Source organism: Lycorma delicatula, chromosome 11, assembly GCF_047948215.1.
Source record: "Lycorma delicatula isolate Av1 chromosome 11, ASM4794821v1, whole genome shotgun sequence".
NCBI lineage: Eukaryota > Metazoa > Arthropoda > Insecta > Hemiptera > Fulgoridae > Lycorma > Lycorma delicatula.
The window spans coordinates 24,816,620-24,831,920 of record NC_134465.1 but is presented as its reverse complement, the minus strand read 5'-3'; the positions used below and the strand labels follow the sequence as shown (position 1 = coordinate 24,831,920).

Below are 15,301 nucleotides of genomic sequence, written 5' to 3'. Positions count from 1 at the left end.
CACATACTAAGGCATCCTGGAACAGTCGCTTTAATATTGGAAGGACAGGTAGAAGGAAAAAATTGTGTAGGCAGACCACGTTTGGAATATGTAAAACAAATTGTTAGGGATGTAGGATGTAGAGGGTATACTGAAATGAAACGACTAGCACTAGATAGGGAATCTTGGAGAGCTGCATCAAACCAGTCAAATGACTGAAGACAAAAAAAAAAGAACTGACATTGTAAGTCGAAAAAAAAAAAACATAAAAAAATCAACAATACTAACCGTTCTAAGATATTTCCAGCTCTGTATTTATTTACATAAGATAAATAAGATGTGAGTACTCCTGATAGAAATAATATTAATGGTAAACATATTTTACGAAAAAATTTCCATTTTATTATTGAAAATAGAATTATTGGAGCGATTGTATGTAATTGTGTGTCAACTGCCAAATACCAGTTTGATCCGATACACTGAAAAAAAAAACAATAAAAATTGTCAGTTTACAAAGAAAATGTTTTAATTTAAAAAATAAATACTTTGTATTTTAATTTATATGACTAATTTTTTCTGTACCTTAATCTTAATAAGAATATTACTTATTATAAAAAAAGAAAACATATGGAACGTGTTCTCTCAATGTTTGTTCCACTTTTGTTTGAAATACTAAGAATTATCGTTATTTTGTATAATATAATATAAATTTATGGCAATTTCTTCATAGAATTAATTTAACGTAAAACCACCTCGAATTTATTTATTTAATTTTTCTAAAAGTAATGTAATTTTTAACTAATTTTCGGGTGCAGCCCAATATTGATTGTTTCATAATGACGAATGAACTTTGTTTTTTTTTTGTTTTTGTTTTGTCTTCAGTCATTTGACTGGTTCGATGCAGCTCTCCAAGATTCCCTATCTAGTGCTAGTCGTTTCACTTCAGTATACCCTCTACATCCTACATCCCTAACAATTTGTTTTACATATTCCAAACGTGGCCTGCCTACACAATTTTTCCCTTCTACCTGTCTTTCAAATATTAAAGCGACTGTTCCAGGATGCCTTAGTATGTGGCCTATAAGTCTGCCTCTTCTTTTAACTATATTATTCCAAATGCTTCTTTCTTCATCTATTTGCCGCAATACCTCTTCATTTGTCACTTTATCCACCCATCTGATTTTTAACATTCTCCTATAGCACCGCATTTCAAAAGCTTCTAATCTTTTCTTCTCAGATACTCCGATCGTCCAAGTTTCACTTCCATATAAAGCGACACTCCAAACATACACTTTCAAAAATCTTTTCCTGACATTTAAATTAATTTTTGATGTAAACAAATTATATTTCTTACTGAAGGCTCGTTTCGCATGTGCTATTCGACATTTTATATCGCTCCTGCTTCGTCCATCTTTAGTAATTCTACCTCCCAAATAACAAAATTCTTCTACCTCCATAATCTTTTCTCCTCCTATTTTCACATTCAGTAGTCCATCTTTGTTTTTTCTACTACATTTCATTACTTTTGTTTTGTTCTTGTTTATTTTCATGCGTTAGTTCTTGCGTAGGACTTCATCTGTGCCGTTCATTGTTTCTTCTAAATCCTTTTTACTCTCGGCTAGAATAACTATATCATCAACAAATCGTAGCATCTTTATCTTTTCACCTTGTACTGTTACTCCGAATCTAAATTGTTCTTTAACATCATTAACTGCTAGATCCATGTAAAGATTAAAAAGTAACGGAGATAGAGAACATCCTTGTCGGACTCCCTTTCTTATTACGGCTTCTTTGTTATGTCCTTCAATTATTACTGTTGCTGTAAAACAGTAATATTTTACTTTGTAAAATGTTAAAAGACGCCAAGCGTAATCGGAATTCAAACTTGAAAATATATTGTTAAATGTATTTACATACTCAGAAAATAATCTTCGCCACCCCAAAAAAAAATGTGTATACAGAGTGTTCCGGGACGAACTAGCCGAAGTTCAGGAACTGAACACCAAAATGATAAAAAAGTTCATATCGACATAAGCCTGATTTTGCTTTTCCTTTAACTTCTGGAATTGTGATTTTCAACGAAAAAGTTATTTATGAGAAACGGGGAACCTATTTCAATTCAATCTGGCAAATCTAAGATTAATCTTGTTTTACAAAATAAAAAATTTTGAAAACCTCACCTTCAAAATTTCAAAATGGCAGCCATCTTAATTTTTTAATCTTCAATATCTTTGTAATTATTTGTTTGATAAAATTTTCGCTTTCACAAAATCTGTTAAGCATTTTATTATGAAAAAAGTGAAACTTCATTTGTAAAAATCCGTTGAAACAATAATCGAGTTAATGCATACAATTAACCAGGCAGTACGCTTGCGCACCGTAATGCAAGGTAATAATTTTCATTAATTTAGTATTATTATTATTTATTGTTAATAATATTTATTATATTTAGTGGAGGAAATAAAAACAAGCAAAAAATTATGATTTATAATTTATAATTATAAATAGAATTTATAATTTTCTTTATTTAAAAGTGTGGCTGTATTTATATTTTTTAAACGATTAATTTTTTATTATTATTTACATGATTTAATAAATAATATTTTATTTTTAAATAACATTTCCGAATAACCGTCTGTTAAATCGAGAGTGTACTAAATGCATGCAAAATTTAGTCTTCAACCTACTAACAAATACCACATTTGAATTTTGAAAATCGGACGATTATTTGCAGAGATACTATAACACCAACTCCCAAAACAGTGCCACAGGAACACCCAATTTGTTACCGATTAATGGTGATGATTGTTCTAGCCTTCCACTGGGTGCTCGTATATCTTATCACTAGCCTCAAAGGCAGTCTCCACGGGAAGCCCGTTTTTATTAAAAAGAGATTTTTTAAATCTATTTAATATTATTTTATTTCACGTGAATTTTATTTTATTATTTTGATAATATTATTATTCATTCGATTGATTCGAATCGTTCATTACATACCCAGCTCCACAGTGATAGAGACTCACAGTTCCTAATCCATTAGTTCAATTCATTAAAGTTTGTACTTCAATCGTATAATCTCCGCTATTACATATATATATATGTACGAGCGGATATATATATATATATATATATATATATCTTATTTTATATATGTATCCGCTATCTTGTAATAGCGAATATAAATATTGTTTTTTCGAGATGAAATATGCCTAAAAGCTTTCTCAGTTATGCCAAGAAACATGGGTAAAACTTTTTTCGGTTGTGGGGGGGGGGGACACGAAAGGATGCAACATTTGGTTTTGTTAAAAAGTATTTATTTGAATCACAATACAGAAAAGAAAATACAACGTGTTACTCAGCTGATAAATCTTACACATATAAGCGTAGTACGGGAATGGAAAGAGAATTGTAATAAATTTAAAAAACCGAAAGTGGTTTGTAAACCTCAGGTTCAACAGCCATTTTGACTGAAAGTAATGATTTCCATTTCGCTGTTGAACCTGAGGTATGTTTTCACTCGAATAGGGTGGGTTTTCAGTTAAATTTCCACGGTAAAAAATTGGATTTACTGAAAAATACATAGTAAAATATGCGTTTGAGGTGCCCCCTCCCAAAAAAAATACATTAAATAACAAACAATCAAAATGATGTCTGAACCTCCCGTATGTGTTCACTGCAATACGGTGCATTTTCAGTTAAATTTACAAGGTGAAGGAGTATATTTATTGAAAAATACATTATAAAAAGGGGGTTTGAGGTGAATGCGAAAAACACTGCTGAAGTACATTAAATAACAAACAATGATTTTTGCGTTTGAATGTAAACATGTTTTGGGGTATACATTAAATATAATATATTGCTGATAACGTCATGGGGAATCCCACAAATCTGAAATATACTCTCATCTATATATATATACATTTATATCATTGAAAATTATCTGTTAATCATTCATTAAATGAAATAATAATTAGTTGGTTTTTTATATATATTGGTTTAGATAGTTATTAAAATAGCATTGATCTTTGATCTCTACTTAATATATATTGCAGTTTTTCTCCGCACACGCAGTAGAATATTAATTGACGTATTTTACAAAGAAATAAAATATAACTATTCATATGGTATTTTTGCCGATTATCAGTAAATTATCAATACCAATTTTTTGTATTGATAATTTTAAAGGTTTTTTTTAAAGTAGAAAATTATGCCAAAATGTTGGAAAACATTTTAATGCAAGGTAACGTAACAAATAATTAATTGAATTTTATTATAAAAAAAGCCTCTTATTTCAATCTACATTTTGGATATATAAAAGAATAAAAAAAAAAACAAACAATTTCTAACTGGTTGAGTACGGGATTGTCTGTCGCCTTAATCCGTTCGGATACACAACTTCATGATATACGGAGTGAAAATTATTTTACATAAGTTGCATGTTGTCTTTTACGCGTAGTGAATGATAAAAGCAGTACCATATGATCATTACAATTGCTCACATATTAGATGTGTTTTCATGTCGGTTCTGACTATTCGGACCAACTAAGAAAAAAAAGTGCATATTTAACAAAAATGTTTAAAAAGTTCATTGCAGAAAAAAATAAAAGATTTTTATTATTTTAGCTAGAAATGTTTTTTTTTTTTTTTTTCAATCACAATGCAATAATGTGATAATGATATAAATCTAAATTTAATACGTTATCTAAATATGTAGTATATTAGCTTTAAATTGTAAACCTACGGTAAGAGTCTCGTACATATCATTTGTTTCGCTCAAAAAAACTAAATGTAATGTAATGTAAATAAATCTGTTTTTAACAAAACGGTACTGATATCAAAAAAGGTAAGACAACACATTTATATTATCGGAATCTGTTATTAATTTAGAATTTTGTTTAAAAAAAATAGACGTTAAATATATGTAATAGACAATAGAAAATAAACAATGTTTAAACGTTCCATATAATAAGCAAAAAATAGAAAAATTTGTTACAAAACTCTTACCGGCCCGATTTCTTTTATAAAACATCGAATAATCATAAGAACTGTATTATTTCTGTAAATGTGATATGTATCTGCAAGACTATTACCGTACGGTTTATAATTTCATTGTAATCTTTTTGTATCAGTTTTAGAGACAATATTAATTACTAAAATGGTCCCTGATGCATTAGGTCCTAATAACTTAAAATAATTGAATTGAAAAAACTTAAAAGAAAATCCGGCGTAGCAAGGAAAGTTACGTAATTAGTTCTATTCTGTGAAGTATATAATTATACAAAATATATAATTATACTTTTTTATGTATAAAACAAATAAACTGCGCAGCGCTTCAGTGAAGTTTAAATTAATTAATAATTAACAGTTAGTAATATGTTAGAAATAAAAATAAAGTGTTTCTAAATACAATATTTACAATATCTTCCTGACGAACGTAGTTGTTTATGAAAAGTAAATTTGTCCACCAATTCTTTATACAGTTATCTCTTATAGGTCCGATATCATGTTTCCATAAAGGTCCATTACCGTAATATCGATAGTATAACGTCACAAAAAAAAGCATCTGAAGTACTAGTGTTGGAAATATCCTGTAAATTTTTAATCAATCATTAATTTAAAATATATATATTTTTAAAAAACATATTTATTTTTTGCATCCATACTCATTTTGTGTTTAATTTTTTCTTTGTAAAAAAATAGTATTTTAATTTAAATATTACTTTAACTTACCTAAAGAATCTACGTATATAATATGCTGAAATATCAAATTTTTTTCCTAACTTTAAATTGCGAATCTCTGAATTTGATATTAGTAAACCACCTACAATGAAGAATACATCGATCACCATTACCGAATTAACCACAAATATATAAATATCTGACGTCAGTAACTAAAAAAAAAAAAAAAATAAATAAAAAATAAATAAAAAACAATAATCACATTAAATGGCTATTCTAAAAATTAACCATTATAATTATTGTTAATGAAAAAGATTTGAAAAATAACAAAACTCTATATTAACGTTAAAAAAAATAAATAATAAATAGATAATCTAAACTGGATACTTATTTCTATTGTTAAAGAATCATTACAAGTAGATTGTGAGAAAATAGTGTGATAAAAATTTGACAACGAAGTTGTTACACTTTCCTGGCATTGTCTGTATAGGATAGGGAATTTGTTTTTCTAATTACCTACGTGTTTATAGTAAGTAGGACAGGCGAATGATCATACGTTGAAGCGTAACTAATTTTTATAGAAATGTACACAGACTCTATACCCGATGTTATATAAAAATCCCGTAGGTCCGGAACCTTTCATCAGTATCATGTATCTCGATATGATCTTCTGATTACAGAAGACATACTGGTCGTCGGGTCTGACTAAGCTTCTGAACCTTTTTTTTAATTTATTTTATTAATTAATTTATTTTTTAACCTCCGGGTGTGCCGTTATGCATTTAGCATTGCTTCAGAGGATGAGATGAACGATTTGTAGCGTGTGTGAAGTGAAAATGCCATGCCTGACCGGGATTCAAACCCCGGACCTCCGGATGAAAGGCCGAGATGGAGGTCCCGGGTTCGAATCCCGGTCAGGGGTAGAATTTTCACTTCACACACGCTACAAATCATTCATCTCATCATCTGAAGTAATGCCTATCGGTGGACACAGAGGTTATAAAAAGTCCGGAACCTTCTCAAACCCGACGACCAATATATCTGCTGTAATCCAAAGATCACATCGAGATACATGTTAATGATGCAATCCTTTAAAGCTTGATTCCTAGTTGTTATTAATCGTAAGCTCTTACATTTCGGTCTCTATTCGCGATGAAGCGCGGCCTCATTGTTGCAAAATACTCGAAGATTAATTTCCTCGAGATCAAATGTTGAGCAGGACAGTAGACTAGTGATAGCACGAGAAGCTCAAGCTAAAATTTAAATCTAAATTTAAAATTTCAATCTAGGTCGCACAGATGTAATCATTGCTGAAATTCAGTAATTGGTGATGTTTTTTCGTATTCTTTATAAGCAGCGCAGTGACCCTATGCGCCCCTACCGTCAAGATGGTTGGTCGGGCATATTGAGCAACCGTTAAGATGAAGATAGTTTCGATCAGTTAAGTGAATTTCACAGAGGAGGGTAACATCTAACGATTCTGTGAAGATAAAAGTCTCGAATTCGTGTTTGCGGAAACATAATAGATTCGGTCATGTCCAAAAGCCACTACCATGTTTAAATTGTCAACGATAGACAATTACATGTAATGTCGAAAAGCGTAATATCTACAAAAAGATAATAGATTTGATCAGTGAACAAAAGCTAAATAGTACAAACATTCACGAGAAAGGACAAGCGTACATTTCCGGTGGTTCTGAAGAACCTACATTATTCAATTCCGACTGACATCATCAAGAGTGAAATTAAAGAACAAGGCCATAAAATAGGAAATATTATAAATGCCGGTCGTCGTGTAACAGAAAACCTATTATGTATAATTCTTCATATACCTTGAGTCTAATGAGGGAAATAAGACAGTAGTATCACATTTGTGACAACCAGAAGAGCCCCAGTTTTTATCAAATGCATGAGATGTTAACAATACGGACATACGAACAATAGCTGCATACGAACCTTCCGGTTTGTGAAATGTGCAGAGGGATACAGGACTGCGGAGTATCCTAGAAACGATCGAAATACGCCTTCTGTTCGTGCACTTTACCAATCATAACAACCAGCTAATTATAGAGGATGTAATGTCGAATAAGTTTATAAGGAGATCTTGAAAAGTGAAAAGTTTCCTGGAAAAGAGATGCAGAAAGTGTTACGATACAAGGGAAGTACCAGCCCACAAGAGCGTAAGGACAAATAGTCTATAGGCAACGCCAATTTCCCTTCTTAGGTCGAGAGTGGTCTAGAGATCTAAGCAGCTGATTAAATAAGAATCTCTTATGTTATGTGGCAGTGGTGGGGCGCAATACTTATGAAGATCCCGTGGACAGATTATAAAAATTGTTTTCCAACGTAGAATTTTTACGAGTAGTTTAGTAAATTGTAAGCTTGATAGGCTAACTCAGAATGATTATAATCAAACTCAGTTAATGGTCAGGTTAATAAGTGCTAATGATTTACAAAACAAGATGATATATTATTGAGGATGAAAATATTGTAATTTTGTCTGATAAACATCTATGCAAGAGAAATATTTTTTTTTTTACAGAAGAAGAAAATATGAATATTTATTTATTTATATTTATCTTAGTTTTATCTAATTTTGGTTACAATAATTTTATTATAGGTACATACCTTCATTAATTTGTTGTAGTTAATTGTTGGTAGACTAAAATAAGTAACTGCATTATGTAAAAAAATTAAATATAATGATGAAATTACTTTTAAACCGTTCAAACACAAGAGATTATTTGATTCAGATATTGTAAAAAATTCTTTTAAATTCCTTTTTAAAGAATAACATTCTATTAATTCCATTGCAAAACCTGGAAAAAATGTTCTTGCTATTATTTCTATTTTCATTAACAGTAAAATATTCTGAATTTCTTTAACAAATTAAAATAAATTAACCTAGTGGGTTGGTTTAGTGGTAAACTGGTTGTCATTAATCAGCTGATTTCGAAGTCAAACCACGGGGTTGGTCTAGTGGTAAACACGTCTTTTCAAATCAGCTGATTTGGAAATCGTTAGTTCCAGTGTTCAAGTCCTAGCAAAGTCAGTTATTTTTACGCAGATTTGAATTCTAGACCGTATATACCGGTGTTCTTTGGTGGTTGGGTTTCAACTAACCACACATCTCAAGAATGGTCGAACTGAGACGGTACAAGACTACACTTCATATACACTCGTACATGTCATCCTCATTCATCCTCTCAAATAGTATCTAAAAGGAAATTACCGGAGGCTAAACAGAAAAAAACGTAGCTGATTTCGAAGTCAAAATTTCTCTGGTTTAAATCCTAACACAGGTAGTTTGTTTTTATTCGGTATTTTGTTTGAATACCACGTGGATTCCGGTGTTCTTTGGTGGCTGGGTTTTAATAAACCACATGTCTCAAAAGTGGTATCCTCAGGAGTATCTACTTAAACAGGATGGCTGTATTGTAACTGCAGCTTCTGGCTTAGAAATTGTATATCTAGCAACCAAACCATTTGCAGAGTTTAAAACTAACAGAATAACAAAATTCAATGAAGGTTCAAATTTAACAGAAGAATTGAGAGGAGAGTGGAAGAAGTGTTAGGAGAAGACCAATTTGGTTTCAGGAAAACTATAGGGACAAGGGAAGCAATTTTAGGCCTCAGATTAATAGTAGAAGGAAGATTAAAGAAAAACAAACCAACATACTTGGCGTTTATAGACCTAGAAAAGGCTTTCGATAACGTAGACTGGAATAAAATGTTCAGCATTTTAAAAAAATTAGGGTTCAAATACAGAGATAGAAGAACAATTGCTAACATGTACAGGAACCAAACAGCAACAATAACAATTGAAGAACATAAGAAAGAAGCCCTAATAAGAAAGGGAGTCCGACAAGGATGTTCCCTATCTCCGTTACTTTTTAATCTTTACATGGAACTAGCAGTTAATGATGTTAAAGAACAATTTAAATTCGGAGTAACAGTACAAGGTGAAAAGATAAAGATGCTACGATTTGCTGATGATATAGTAATTCAAGCCGAGAGTAAAAAGGATTTAGAAGAAACAATGAACGGCATAGATGAAGTCCTACGCAAGAACTATCGCATGAAAATAAACAAAAACAAAACAAAAGTAATGAAATGTAGTAGAAATAACAAAGATGGACCGCTCAATGTGAAAATAGGAGGAGAAAAGATTATGGAGGTAGAAGAATTTTGTTATTTGGGAAGTAAAATTACTAAAGATGGACGAAGCAGGAGCGATATAAAATGCCGAATAGCACAAGCTAAACGAGCCTTCAGTAAGAAATATAATTTGTTTACATCAAAAATTAATTTAAATCTCAGGAAAAGATTTTTGAAAGTGTATGTTTGGAGTGTCGCTTTATATGGAAGTGAAGCTTGGACAATCGGAGTATCTGAGAAGAAAAGATTAGAAGCTTTTGAAATGTGGTGCTATAGGAGAATGTTAAAAATCAGATGGGTGGATAAAGTGACAAATGAAGAGGTATTGCGGCAAATAGATGAAGAAAGAAGCATTTGGAAAAATATAGTTAAAAGAAGAGACAGACTTATAGGCCACATACTAAGGCATCCTGGAATAGTCGCTTTAATATTGGAAGGACAGGTAGAAGGGAAAAATTGTGTAGGCAGGCCACGTTTCGAGTATGTAAAACAAATTGTTGGGGATGTAGGATGTAGAGGGTATACTGAAATGAAACGACTAGCACTAGATAGGGAATCTTGGAGAGCTGCATCAAACCAGTCAAATGACTGAAGACAAAAAAAAAAAAAAAAAATGAAGATTCGTCTGCTAAAATTTAGAATTTAAAGTTTTATATAAAGATTAAAGAATAATACGGAAAGGAGTTGACAACGTACTAGGAAATAAAAGGCAAAATTAATATCTCAGAATGCTTTCGGTTATATGAATAATGTAACGGAAAGCAACTGTGTGAAGACTTTTGGTTTAATCCTATTGGCTGTGGCATTTGCAGCGCGTAACAGTCAGGCTAGATCCAACACCTGGCGTTAGATGTTACTACTAGTGCGCACGTGTTAGTTTCAACGGCCACCATCAGATTTCATTGAGGGAATGGTGTGAATTTTGCTGCCGCTTCGGCTAATGTACGCACCCACGTACAGGGGCAACCTACGTTCAAACGTCCAAGAGGTACGTCTATATTTTATTCACACATTAAACAGCTATTGTTTAATGTGTAGCCATCAGTAACTGCAGGTTTTCTATGTTTTTATAAATAGACATTGTCTACCATCAGGCTTTCTATAGTTTTTAAAATTTACACCCTCACATAAGATAAACAACTACTGTACACCTTCGGTGTTTCTAGGCTTTCTATAATTTACCTAATTAAATTCGTTGTAGCACTTACGCGTGTAAAACTGGCGGTAATGATGCAAGGTTAAGCCACATTCTTAAGCTGTTCTTCAATCACGTGCCAAAAATCGTACCGTCAATATTCTCGATGCTCCGCTGACGCACAAACGCGTACACGCACGCAGTAATCGCCTTCTGGTGCACGACACAACGAGGTCATTTTAAACGTTGGCATCGCCTCACAGTGACACACACACACACACACACACACACACACACAGACACAATGTGAGAGAGATAAAATTATTTATTAAATTATCTTGCTCACCTGTGTCATCACAACAGATGATGTGGTACTAACCTTTGAAACATTAAAATAACTAAAAATAAAAAAAATAATTATATTAAAGTGTAAAAATATAATAAGGTGGGCACCCTGAAAGAAATGGGAACTTCCAAATGGCAGCTGATTTTTCAAATTTTCCCGTCTAAAATGGAGGACGTCACGTTACAAAAATCCTGCAATTGTAATCGTTCGTGGCGCCGTACCCCTATTTGCGCTACTCTTATCTGTTTTTTTACTCTACCTTCCTTTATTTTAAAAATTTTTCTGAATTTTTTTGAAAGTTTGTACGTCATATATCCAATATATCCACAATTTTCCAAAATTATAAAACTCGGACGTTAAACATAGGATTTCTTATTCTAATTTTTAAATTCTTATTGTATATCCTTTATTGGAAGGGTTGTTAGATTAGAGAAAACTTTACTTAGAACATTTTGTTAAGCGTATCCTAAATATGAGTATCTCTAGGAAAAAAAATTCTGAAAATTTATTCTTACCACTAAAACATATATTTTTTTGCTTTGGTTGAAATTATTTTATTTTTTGTTATTAATAGATGGTAAACTCATGCAATACTTTGCAAGGTTCGTCTGTATTATTATTACCTACCTTTCTCTTTTTGAGATGTTAAATATTGATGATTAACTGTTGAAAATACTATTAAAAATAATGTCAAAACTGTCAACAATCTGTAACAAGAAAAAATGCAAAAAAATAATTTTCGAGTAATGCTATTTTATTATTTATTTTAAATTAACGAATAGTTTGGTTCTTTATAATTGTTAAAACCTTGAATAAAACCAGTAAATTTAATACTCTTAAAATTAAAAAAAAAAACAATTGTTTACAAATAATAATAATAAATGAAAAATAATCACTACGTGCATATATCAAGCGTTAGTAATCCATCAACAGTCGATACCAGTGAATTAAAAGTAACAATATAAATAAAAAGACAGTACTTGTTATACTTGACTAAAAAAATATTTTATTATCATTATTATCCGTCTGTAACCTCCCATTTTTCTGTGACTTCCAATTTGTCGTCTGCGACATCTCCTTCACTACACTCAGTAGTGTATATAGATTGGTCGAAAAATTATAACCGTTGGATGCGCATTAGTCGCAAATAACATCCCCTACAGGTCCCATCTACCTAGAATTACAAGCGGTTTCACTGGAGAAACTGTACGCCATGAATAAGTCTTGGAATCCAAAATATCGTCACATCCTTATTTCTAACGACTCGTCTAGTACACTTGAAGCTTTAGAATATTTGTATTCCGAGCTAAAGACGTATGTATAGGTCATTCACCACTCGTGCGTGTTACTTCTGCCGATTTTATTAATTCTGAAAAACACACTCTTAGAACAATGTAGCAAGGTGACTGAACCCCTACAGTTCACATCAAGGATATTGTGCTACCATGAGATTCCTCACGATGAAAAATTTGCCGAGAAGAAGTGGTCCTCTGCCAATTGCAGTTAGAACATGCCGAGCTACACAGATATCGGATGTCATCAGAAAACGCACCTCTATGTGTACGATTTGACTGTACTTGATTGTGGATCATATTCTTGCGGATTGATTATATTATGGAGTCTTGGCTCGTAAATTTCAATTCCCGAGAAACATTCGCCGTAACCTAGGCAACGATAAAAAGATTTTAGAATTTTCTAAAACGTATTAGACTAGGATTTAGACGTTAGAATTTTTAAAACAATCTGATACCATGCTAACACAGTAGTATGTCGTACCAAAAATAAATTTTTATTCAAGTTTTGTTACATGTGTGTATTTCTATTACTAACCACTTTTATAAATTTAATTTTAATCTTATTATATTTATGATTTTAATCTTCGTTCATTAATCTTTTTGTTTTCGTTTACATTCTCTCGGACTTCGTTAAATTTTATTTCTGTTTATTTAAATTTTATTTTTTTATGTTAAAGTTTTTTTTAAATAAAGTATAATTTATTTACCGAATGCGATATTGTTCTCAAGTAAGTTTTTAGAGTGCTGTGATACTAGTTAGGTTTTTTTATTTTTAAACTCTAGTTTTATTATTTTTTTTATTTTTTTGTTAATGTATGTTTGCTCCAGACGATAATAACGTGAAAGCGTTTTCCGCCAAAAAAAAAAAAAAAAAAAATTTAAGAATTTTTCATATGGAGATTTGTAAGGCGTAATAAATTATAAAGGAGAATTTTTAAACCAGAACCTAGCACTTGTGATTATGTTGTATCGAAAAGATTAGTACAGAACCCAAAGGCTTAGAGTTTACTACAAAACAGTCAAATAACTAAGAAAAGAAATTATTAATTTATAATCTTTTAAGCTATTATATCAGTTATTTATTTAACTTATGGCACCAAGACCCAACACCAATTACAGTCAAAAATTACAAACAGACATCTAACAAATTAATACAAGCTATTGATTCTGGAGTCGCCATCAGGAAATCTTCAGGAGTCCCTTCATAAGCTGTCCTAGGGAAAACTTCTGTGATGTGTTTAACAGTTTGATTTTCACAACACTCGCAAAGGGGTAAGTGTTTTACCCCATTTATACAGGAGATAGGCGCACCTAACATCCTGAGTTCGTATTCTATTTAGCGTTGACCATGTCTTACGTGAGAAGTCAAAACCCGGCAGCTTTCGGCTATTCTGCTTTGTGATCCATTCTTGACGCAAGGCGTCCGTTGGGTTGAATCCTTCCACTGTGGCAGCAATTTCTAATTTGATAGATGGCTTTCTAGATCGAAGGCGACCATGATTGGAATCCTCAATGTCCTCATGTGTCGGTAGGTTTCGATTGTCCATAATCATCTTGTACTCTTTTATAAGAGCGTTCATACGGCGCTGGTTTGTGGGTAGATGAGGCTCAAACTGGGAGCCATTCCACAGCAGTAGACATGATAGCCCCGGCAATCATTCTCATAGTGTTATTAAGTTTAGCATAAATTCTATGAACATAAGAGCTGTTAAGCCACGCTGACGCACAATATTCTTCAGCCGAGAAGACGAGATTCAGAGCTATGTGCGCAAAGTTAGAACCGATGCTACCCACGTTGTTCCACAGAGCTTAAATATAATGTTGTTTCTCGCTTTCAATTTCTCTGCAGTTTTCATTAAGTGCTTCTTAAATGAAAGCGTTTATCAAGTGTCACGCTTAGATATTTTGGTGTCTTATTGTGAAAGAGCCATGTATTCTGGAATAGAATTATATCATTGATAATATCTTATCATTGAAATTTTAAACTCGATAGTACTAAGTTCTATTTCGAAAATATTTAGAAATATATACGGAAATTGAGTTCTTTGTCTAAGGAACCTACTGATATCAGAAGAGCGTAAAGAAAATTATCTAAAACATCTACACTTACATACTTATCCAATCTAATGTAGTATACGGTTCATATTCATTTGTCTTTGTGCAACTAAATTTGTCAATGTAAATTGATAATTTTGACCTCTCAAAAACTTTTGAAAAATGTGCTATTAAATCATTTTCATCGCACGATGCTGGTAGACAACGTCCAAGATACAGATAAGGTTTAATTAAAGGTAGCCATGCTGCCATAAATGAACGTTGATTTTCCTGTAAATAAATAAACATATATGTATTTAATTTTTTATTATTATGCTTTTATAATAAAAAAAAAAATTATTTTATTTTTTTTTTATTTTAGTTTTTTTGTTATACTTTTGATAATTGAAATAAATAGCAACTATGTTGCTTAAATTTCTCATATTTATATAAACCTTAAATACGTTTTATCAAATTCCAATGAACTATTCATTTATTTTATCAAAAGTTAGTAAAAGTAAATTCTCTAAAATATTTTACTTAAATAGTTATTAGCAGAAATTAATTCACGAGTTAAGGAACAATTTCATAAGAATAAGAAGTTAATAGCTTAATCAAGTTTATTAATTTGGACATTTACTCTTGGACATTAATTTGGGATGTGCCTGAGGCTAT

The 15,301-nt window shown here is 31.5% G+C and overlaps 1 protein-coding gene across 2 annotated transcripts in view; it reads right to left on the bottom strand.

Moving 5' to 3' along the window:
• The window catches only part of LOC142332012 (nose resistant to fluoxetine protein 6-like), a 54,334-nt gene that overhangs the window by 22,765 nt on the left and 16,268 nt on the right, over positions 1–15,301 (bottom strand). For both annotated transcript variants that reach the window (XM_075378074.1, XM_075378075.1), the window contains exons 4-9: positions 14,703–14,917; positions 11,925–12,004; positions 8,287–8,477; positions 5,710–5,870; positions 5,396–5,567; positions 268–458 (exon numbers count right to left, since the gene is read on the bottom strand). In XM_075378074.1, the coding sequence (XP_075234189.1) occupies positions 268–458; positions 5,396–5,567; positions 5,710–5,870; positions 8,287–8,477; positions 11,925–12,004; positions 14,703–14,917 (1,010 nt within the window). The remainder of the gene's footprint in view (positions 1–267; positions 459–5,395; positions 5,568–5,709; positions 5,871–8,286; positions 8,478–11,924; positions 12,005–14,702; positions 14,918–15,301) is intronic.